The sequence below is a fragment of the Hermetia illucens genome, chromosome 2 (assembly GCF_905115235.1).
Source record: "Hermetia illucens chromosome 2, iHerIll2.2.curated.20191125, whole genome shotgun sequence".
NCBI lineage: Eukaryota > Metazoa > Arthropoda > Insecta > Diptera > Stratiomyidae > Hermetia > Hermetia illucens.
Genome location: NC_051850.1, coordinates 57317975 through 57327559, shown reverse-complemented (window position 1 = coordinate 57327559; position 9585 = coordinate 57317975). Strand labels below are relative to the sequence as shown.

At 43.6% G+C, this 9585-nt stretch overlaps 2 protein-coding genes across 2 annotated transcripts in view; both read left to right on the top strand.

Moving 5' to 3' along the window:
• Positions 1–85: 85 nt before the first annotated feature.
• Positions 86–7105, top strand: LOC119650091 (general transcription factor IIH subunit 2). The gene is made up of 5 exons (XM_038052606.1): positions 86–236; positions 5593–5794; positions 5858–5997; positions 6056–6218; positions 6275–7105. Exons 1-5 carry the CDS (start codon positions 178–180, stop codon positions 6932–6934), a joined length of 1224 nt encoding a protein of 407 aa, XP_037908534.1. The 5' UTR covers positions 86–177; the 3' UTR covers positions 6935–7105.
• Positions 7106–7228: 123 nt separating this feature from the next.
• The window catches only part of LOC119650090 (cationic amino acid transporter 3), a 102177-nt gene continuing 99820 nt past the window's right edge, over positions 7229–9585 (top strand). Inside the window, exons 1-2 of the mRNA XM_038052601.1 lie at positions 7229–7366; positions 7441–7522. The gene's annotated coding sequence lies outside the window, so the exon portion shown is untranslated. The remainder of the gene's footprint in view (positions 7367–7440; positions 7523–9585) is intronic.

Genomic DNA, 9585 nt, shown 5'->3' with positions numbered 1-9585 from the left:
TGCGATGACGGTAAACGAACGGAATGCTGACATGGAAAAATCAATGCCTAAAATTTAGGGGTTGTTTATGACGTCTGTGGTGGAATAGTTTGATTCGTGACATAGTTTTGACAAAAGATTGTGTACAAAGTTGGCGAGGACGGAATTGTGTTAACTTGAGGCGATTTTTCAACGAAAATGGTTGATGAGGAGGATCCAAAGGAATATCGCTGGGAGACCGGCTACGAGAAGACTTGGTAATTTGATTAGTTAATGAGGAAAGTGAATTTGAAAGTAGATAACCTTAATCGACCCGGCATATGTTGCTTGTTTTTAACCTTCTGTAAACAAGTGATTACTCCGTTTAGTTCCATATGAATAAATGTTTGTTTATAATGATGATACGAAAAGTCTAATAGAGCTGAATAGATTCTCAAGCATATCAACTGAAAAAACTCTATAAATCGAGCCAAAAACTACCAAGGACCTCCAAAAGTTCCAATTTTGCAAATCCGAAATTTGTTTTGAAATTGCTTCCTGTTCTCAAATTTTGCGTCTGAAGTTAATGGTTTCTTTAATTATTACGGGGATGGGAATGCACATAAAGAGTTTTGTTCTGGAAATTCGTTTATTCCTCGTTGTGTGGCAAACTTACCGTTTTGGCACTGAATCGGTTCATAATGGAACTCGAGAAACAATTGACGGGCAGGACACCTCGGCTTCCTCACCAGCAGTGGCCTACCAGCTGGTATTCAATGTAAGCCTGTGCTAGAAAGAAGCTGCAAACAGTTTGGCTTTGCGCCGAGGTCCGCTAATTCGATACACGTAACACGATAACAACTGCTTGTCATCTTGACCTCTCAATGTGGGGCAGATTCGACCAAGTTTTCCCTTTTTTCCATAGATATTGCTCCTATACTTTCTTAACTGGATCATCTTCACCTAAATGGATTGGATGACATACCCAATGCAGTCTATTGAATTTGATTTCTTTCAACTAAACGGCCGAGATGTCGCTCATAGAGTTTTCCGTAGTGAAGGCAACCGAATAGCATATTCTTTTGTAGGAGATAAACATTTTTCGTAGAATTCTTCATGTCTTCCCTTAAGGGGTGATATTTAGGTATATAGTTCTGTGAGGTGGGGCTTAAGAATACATTCAGCCTTCCCTGCTTGTCGTAAGAGGCGACTAAAAGGGAAAGGAATTTGTGCACCTGCAAATTTTGAAACTTTATTGTTACCGAAACTTGGAACAATTCCTCCGATAGGGACTGATCTCACGGCAATGACATTTGGCTATCGAAAACGGACTATTATTGGCTTCTGGAATCATCGTACGCTGCTCGGCGACGGTAGCGAGCTCGCTTTCTTCAACTTGAACGGGAATTCCAACGATATAAGCTGGACATTTTGGGCTTAAGCGAAATAAGATGGTAGGACTTTGGAGAGTAGTCCTCTACTTCTTGCGGCACTCTGCTTTTGTACTCTCTAAAGCTACGCGATAGCTTCCGAAGCTATCGCTTAGTTCGCTTGCGTGTTGCGTCCGTCATTTCTTGCAGGGTTGGAGACCTGTGACCCCCCAAGTTCAACATCTGCTTATATGATCCAGCTGTCACTCGACAGTGGAAGAGCTATCTTACTGATTGGGTAGCAGATATACCGAGTAACCCACCTGAGAATATCCATGAGAATATCGAGAATTTTTCTCGAGTGCTACAAAGATCGTCGGCCACATCCCGAAGGAGCGTTCTAAGATCTGGCCTACTGTGGAATTCTAGAAGCGGATCGATAAACGGAAGAGCTTATAGGTTCTATTGACCGCTGCGAGTGATGGCGTGCGTGACGCGCTCGGACCCCGATATGTTACGTACGTAACAACTCGGCCTCACGTGGGCGCCAACTCTGTTACGATAAGAGTCCAACGTCTCATCAGCTTGGCACTAACACGGTTACCAAGGCTGTCAACCAACCGAACTCCCCAAGCAGGTTTGCCTGTCGGAAACACTGACTGCGCGAGATAATAAATAATGCTGGACCTAATCCAAATGCTAGCTTTTCGGCGAGATGTGGGCCGGGGTTCTTCATCATCATCAACGGCGCAAAGCTGCCTGGCATCCTGGTCTACGCCATCGTTCCATCTCAAGCAGAGTTCGCCTCGTCTTCTTTTTCTACCAAAGATATTGTCCTTATAGACTTTTCGGGTGGGATCATCGTCATCCATACTGATTAAGTGACCCGCCCACCGTAGCCTATTGAGCCGGAGTTTATCCACACCATCACACACCACGTAATTGTATCGCTCATAGATTTCGTCGTTATGTGGGCGACGGAATCGTCCATCTTCATGTAGGGGACCAAAAATTCTTCAGAGGATTCTTCTCTCGAACGCTACCAAGGGTTCGCAATTTTTCTTGCTAAAAACCCAAGTCTCCGAGGAATACATAAGGACTGGCAAGATCATTGTCTTGTACACTAAAAGCTTTGACCCTGTGGTGACACGTTTCGAGCGGTGATAGAATAAATGATCAATGGTCTCAAAGTTGTAGTCTCCTATCTGTATTCTTTCCGTTTGACCAGTGCCGTTCGATGTTGTTAGTTGGTTGGTTTTTGGTGCTGACGTTACCACCATATATTTTGTCTTGCCTTCATTGATGTGCAGCCCAAGATCTCGCGCGGCCTGCTCGATCTGGATGAAGGCAGTTTGTACGTCTCGGGTGGTTCTTCCCGTGATGTCGATATCGTCAGCATAGGCCAGTAGTTGGGTGAACTTGAAGAGGATCGTACCTCTTACATTTACCTCAGCATCACGGATCACTTTCTCGAAGGCCAGGTTAAAGAGGACGCCAGATAGGGCATCACTTTGTCGTAGACCGTTATTGATGTCGAATGGTCTTGAGAGTGATCCTGCTGCTTTTCTCTGGCCTTGCACATTGGTCAGGGTCACCCTAGCCAGTCTTATTAATTTCGTCGGAATACCGAATTCTCCCATGGCCGTGTACAGTTTGGCTATGCTATCATAGGCGGCTTTAAAGTCGATTAAAAGATGGTGCAACTGATGTCGATATTCTAACAGTTTTTTCATTGCTTGCCGCAGAGGGAAATCTGATCTGTTCCTGATTTGCCTGGAGTGAAGCCTCTTTCGTAGGGGCCAATAATGTTCTGGGGGCATGGGGCTATCCGGCCTAGCAAGATAGAGGAGAAAATCTTATAGATCGTACTCAGCAACGTGATACCTCTATAATTGCTGTACTATGTGATATCTCCCTTCTTATTTATGAGACAGATAATGCCTCGTTGCCAATCGTCAGGCATTGATTCGCTGTCCTATACCTTGAGCACAAGTTGATGAACCACTTGGTGTAATTGGTCGCCTCCATATTTAACCAATTCGGCTGTAATTCCATCGGCTCCTGGCGACTTATGATTTTTTAGCCGATGAATTGCACAGACTGTTTCTCCCAAACTTGGTGGTGGCAGTATTTGTCCGTCGTCTTCAGTTGGCGGGATCTCCAACTCGCCGATGTTCTGGTTGTTCAGTAACTCATCAAAGTACTCAACCCATGGCTCTAATATGCCCATTCTGTCGGAAATCAGGTTTCCCTCTTTGTCTCGGCAGGATGAGCATCGAGGTGTATAAGGCTTCATCCTGCTGACTTGTTGGTAAAACTTGCGCGCCTGGTGCGGTTGCTCCCTGTACTTTTCTAGTTCACAGACTTGTTGGTTCTCCCAGGCTTCCTTTTTCCGTCTGTGAAGTCGCTTCTCCGCTCGACGGAGTTCGTGATAAGTCTCTGCGCGTGCCCGCGTTCCTTGAGAATTCAACATTACTCGGTATGCGGCATTCTTCCGTTCCGTTGCTACGTTACATTCATCGTCAAACCAGCCGTTCCGACTCCTTTTGCGGCTGGGGCCAAGTATGTCGGTTGGTGGTGATTGTGAAGATTGTGGTGATTGTGAAGATCATTTGTTGATGCTTCATCTCCAGGTCCTCTGTTGACTGCGGTTATTGCGGCATCCATTTCCCTCTTATAGGTGTCACGGAGGGTTGTGTTGTGGATGGCTTCAGTGTTCACTCTCACCTGATTGTCAGAGGGGATTCTAGGTGGTATTGTTATTCGAGCTCGGAGCACCATGCCAACGAGATAGTGATCCGAGTCTATATTGGCCCCCCTATATGTTCTGACATTCATCAAGGCTGAGAGGTGGCGGCGTTTGATCAGCACGTGGTAAATTTGGTTGAAGGTGGTCCCGTCTGGAGAGGGTCACGTATGTTTGTAGACCGTTTTTTTGCGCAAACCAGGTACTTCCAACAACCATTTCGTGTGACCCTGCTAATTGAATAATCCGCAGTCCGTTATCATTTGTTCTTTCGTGTAAGCTATGGAAGCCAACGTATCGCCTGAATACTGCCTCCTTCCCTACTTGGCTGTTAAAATCCCCAAGTATGATTTTGATATCATATCTGGGACAGGCTTCGAGGGTTCACTCTACTGCCTCGTAGAAGGTATCCTTCTCCGACTCTGCAGTCTCCTCTGTAGGGGCGTGAACGTTTATGAGTCTTATATTTCTAAACTTGCCTCGCAAGCGCAGAGTGCATAGCCGTTCGCCTATGTCGGGTCAAAGCCGACAACAGCAGGTTTCATTTTAGTTCACGCCCCAGAGTTGAGCCCATGCACAACGTGAAAAGAGGAGAGGCGGAGAAGGTATCTCCTTATCCGCCACCTGGGGGCGTATCTGATTCGAGGTCTGGCCACTCCTTACAGGAGATTGCAGGCGCTGCTATGAATAGTTCCGCGGAAAGATCGTGCATTGAAGACCGAGATGATTTTCCATCGGTTTGGAGGAGCAGTCTGTATGCTCATACTACGGCGGCTGCAAGAATACTAACTAACTCATATGCTATTACTGCGGGGACACCAACTAAAATGATACGCGGACCCATCACACCTCGAAAGTTCAATCGATATGCATTTTGGTTCCCATCTGCATTCTGCTGCACTGCACATTTACATTTTACGGTTCATAGTGGAACAATGTGCGTAATTTTTATGCCTGATTTATCTGCTTTTTATTGATTGCGAGAACGGTTTCGATAGCATCAATACATAATGTACTTGGAGTTATCTGCGCAATCTTGGCATTCTGGGCAAATTAGTGGCTTTTATCAAAATGAAATATGATTGCGCTTTAGCTGTATCGAAGTGAAATCTCAGAGGAATTCGAATTTTAAAATAGAGTTTCACAAGGTTTTTTGTGCGGTCGGGATTTTTTCATTTTGATCAATGACGTTCTGTCTTGTTTGAATGATATCAATGTGTTTTTCAAACACCTTGAATATAAAGATGGTATCTGATTGCTATAACCGAGCCGCAGGCTGAATGGTGTGGGATGTAAAAAATGCAAAGCATATGGGCTTGTCGGGAAGAGCTATGAAGAGTTGAGATAGCATGTAGGCGTGGCTAACGCTTAATTCTTTCGGGGGGGTCCATAACAGTCATATCGAATAATCTTCAACTAAGAAATGTTTTTGGGTTTATTATTCGCAAGTTTAATTTAAGGACAACAAATGGAGAGATAATTTCGTATAACCTAGCTCCGATTTATTGGTTAATATAGGGAAGCGATAAAGGAAGATGACGATGGATTATTGGACAATGCTATCGCCGAAATCATCCAGAAGGCGAAAAGGAAACGCCAATCACAAAAGACTGGGCATAGCCGTCTAGGTATGATGCGGCATTTGCAAATCATTATCGATTGTTCGGAGTCTATGAGCGTACCTGATTTAAAGCCCACGCGTCTTTTATGTACTATGAAGGTAAATTTATTACTTTTCAATCTAACGTAAACAAGAATCGAACAGCTATTTTGATTTTCTTAGCTTCTAGAGCTTTTTATCGATGAGTTTTTCGATCAAAATCCTATCAGCCAACTTGGGTTAATAGCACTGAAAAGTAAACGTGCAGAAGTCATCACAGATTTGGCTGGAAATTCAAGAAGACATATGAAAGCAGTTCAAAAGTAGGTTATCGAATGATATTGATCTGATCCAGTTGTTTCTGACGTGTTTGATTTGCAGTTTAATGAAAATTAATTTAACGGGCGAGCCATCACTGCAAAACGGACTGGAGCTGGCTATGAAAAGTTTAAAACTCGTTCCGTCCCATGCAAGTCGTGAGATCCTAATTATAATGGGAAGTCTAACGACTTGCGATCCTATTGACTTGACTCTTACTGTTGAGGTAAGCCATTGGTTTTGTGTCCATTGAATTTGATATTTAATATATGAACATTTCAGGCTTTAAAGTCCGAAGGAATTCGTTGTTCTGTCGTCAGTTTATCAGCAGAGATTCGTGTGTGCCGTTACCTTACTCAACAAACGGGTGGAATATATGGTGCTGTGTTGGACGACGCTCACTACAAGGACCAACTTTTGCAACATGTCGATCCACCGCCGGCAGCTCAATCGCAGGAGAACTCTTTGATAAAAATGGGTTTCCCACACGGTCAATCGGAAGACGGCAAAGATCCCCCGCACACAATGTGCATGTGTCACATCGACAGTACTGATGATCCCAGTAAACTTACCGCCGGGGGATATCACTGCCCCCAATGTTTGAGTAAATATTGCGAATTACCTGTTGAGTGCATATCGTGCGGGTTAACATTAGTGTCGGCTCCACATTTAGCTCGTTCGTATCATCATCTCTTTCCCGTTCAACATTTCGAAGAGATTGACTTCAGCGGGCAGGCGGAAATTTGCTATGCATGCCAGAAGGTGTTTAGCAATGTTGATAAGAAAATTTACCAGTGTCAAGCTTGCTCGCAGTATTATTGCAACGATTGTGATATTTTCATACACGACACCTTGCATTCATGTGTTGGGTGCACGACAATACCGCGGGCCGCTCAAAATGTTCATTTAAGAAAGCCAGTTGCTCCGAATGACCGTTTCTAACTGATTGATATCTTTGTTCTATAAATGTTCAATTGAATTGAAATCGACTCAAAGTCTAATTGTTCACTTTATGTTGCATTGTTCTTCACGTTTCAAGTGTTTAAATTGATATCGTTTGGAATACGCTATCTCCTATCATAGCAGAAAACAATAAACAATTTGTTCCTCAAATTTGTCATTGTTTTAATTATCAAACAACAGTCAAAATATCTCGTTTCCGCTCTTCGGATCAAAATAATAGTTTGAATTGAAATTCATAAATTATTGTACATCAAAATTGTAATAAGATTAAAATCGAATTCGTTGCCTTAAAGCTAGAAGACGAAGCGATCCGTCAGCGACAAGACTTCATATTCAGAAAAGTCGGTGCATTTGACATAAATCTGAAACGGTGTGGCTTCTCTAAATTAGCTCATTTATACAAAAAGGCAGGTAAGCATGTTGCGAGAAAACGAATTCAGGACTTAGTGATGGCAATGGTAAATCATTCTGACAAAATATTCCAGATTGAAGAGACGAAGGGTACCTTGACGACATGTTTGCATGAGTACTTGGCAGTTTGGCATTTCCATTGACGCAAATGACCAGGTATCTTTAATCGTTTTACATGTGAGTAACAAAGTCTAGGATTTTAAAACCATGGCGTCGGGTGGTGCTGACTCACGACGATGCAATGTATCTGAATATGTCAATTAATCAGTAATCATCGGGTATTGTTTGCGACTTATCAGTAATCAACTATATTTTGGTCAACCTTGAATACCAATTTGTGGCCTATCTAGGAGCCTCTAATCTTGGTAATAGTGTGGTGAGGGAAAATATCAATGAAATATTTTATTATTTGTATCGTAATGCTTTCGAATAATCAACATCATTAGCAGATATTCTCGGCAATAATTGGGATAAACACTCGAAGCACAATGTTTCTAAATCTATCCAGCATTGAAGTGATAAGTACCCATTTATATGTATGGCTGCTTTCCAGGTTTAAACGGTTATCACCTTTCGTCAGCTCCATAAAATGGCTGAAATGGCTGTCACAAATTATCGGTCACTAATATATATTATATTTACGGGTGTACGACAGCTGGTGGGAAATCAATTAGACGATCAATGGGGAGCCATAAAAATTATCGTAAGCTAATTAATTTTTACTAAGGTTGGAACACGAGATTACGTTGTTTTGTGGAGCCGTGATCTGATTACACTTTTGCATCTTTTTCAATATCAATTTTGAGTATGACGAATGCTATTCAGTCTAATTTACGTAATTTTCATTGAGTTGATAAGGTTTTCATGTGACATCGTTTATTTGAAGGATGTGTTTGTAAAAGGGGTTTAGTGTAGTAACTAATGCTTAGATAGGGTTGCTCACTGAATACATTGTGCGGCGGAAAATTATTGTGTTATGCGTTTCCAATACTGCTGCATATGTTGAAGCGAGTTACCTTGTATTCGGTTGTTGGGGGCATTCGACTATGTATTGCTTCCAGTCTCGGCTTCCTTACTGTCTTCCTTACTTTCACGACAGGTGGCTCATTAAATCCTTGTTTTGATGTAGTAGGGACGGGCGTGGGTGTTGCTAAAAGCTTTATTGTCGCCTGGCTGCCCGTTACTTTTTAGAACTTTCTACCTTTTACCCTTATCTCTCTTCTGTCATTCACCCATTGGTGGGGTTTAGCGTGTCAACCACACTACACTACGCGCCATTGCTCGTGGTTATCCGAAATAGGCTACAACTCCCTTCACAACTTTCCGAGACTCCCGCACTCCTACTCTAGTGTTTTGCGCCAAGCTCCTTTGGGTCGACACCATCGTCTTGGGAGAGTGGATTCCACTGATTGGCGTAGCTAGCAATGGAATTGTTGCCCCTTTTTTTCTTAACTTCAGTTCAACTCTAACTGAATCTCTTTTCAAGATCAAAGCCATTTGGCCAAGGTCCATGACCCGGTGAGAGAGCAAGATGTCTTTAGTGCAGTCGAAGTGTTTGAGGAAAGACGTCATAGTCCATTGAATTCTTGCACATCCTTCCGCCCACGTACTCGAGGAGGGCGATCAGATTCGAGTCTGCAAGGGACTTATCTGAAGTGGCTTTGGTCACGAAGCCTCACCTGAGGATATCTGGTACCATGGGAACCGAGACGGCCCTCGGAGATCATATGCTCCAGGAGAATTCCTAGAGGATGTGTTCTCGGCCCGGTTATTTGTGGTTGGCCCCCTAGTGGGAGTTTCATGGTGGTTGTGGTTATGCCTACATCGCAGGCAGAGCTCCTCGAAGCTCAAGCGTGGAGTTGCGCTGTGCAACTCGAGTGCCGTACCCCTTAGTTGCGGCAGAGGTGTTACATAGGCCTCGCATCCACTGGTATGAATGCTGAGCCTGCACTCAGTATAAACCAGTACCGCTGTGCTTGCATGGCTCTGATTGTGGTCCCAAAATCAATCCGTGTCCGAAGACGACCGTGGGATTATGCCTACACGGCAGGTACTCACGTTAAACCCCCAGGACTTTCATGCACTTCTTTCCGACAAAGAAGCATGAAGAACGTCACCGATAACAAAAAGAAATAATATCGGTGACAGGATGCAATCCTGGCGGACTCAGCTTTCATCATCATCAACGGCGCAACAACCGGTATCCGGTCTAGGCCCGC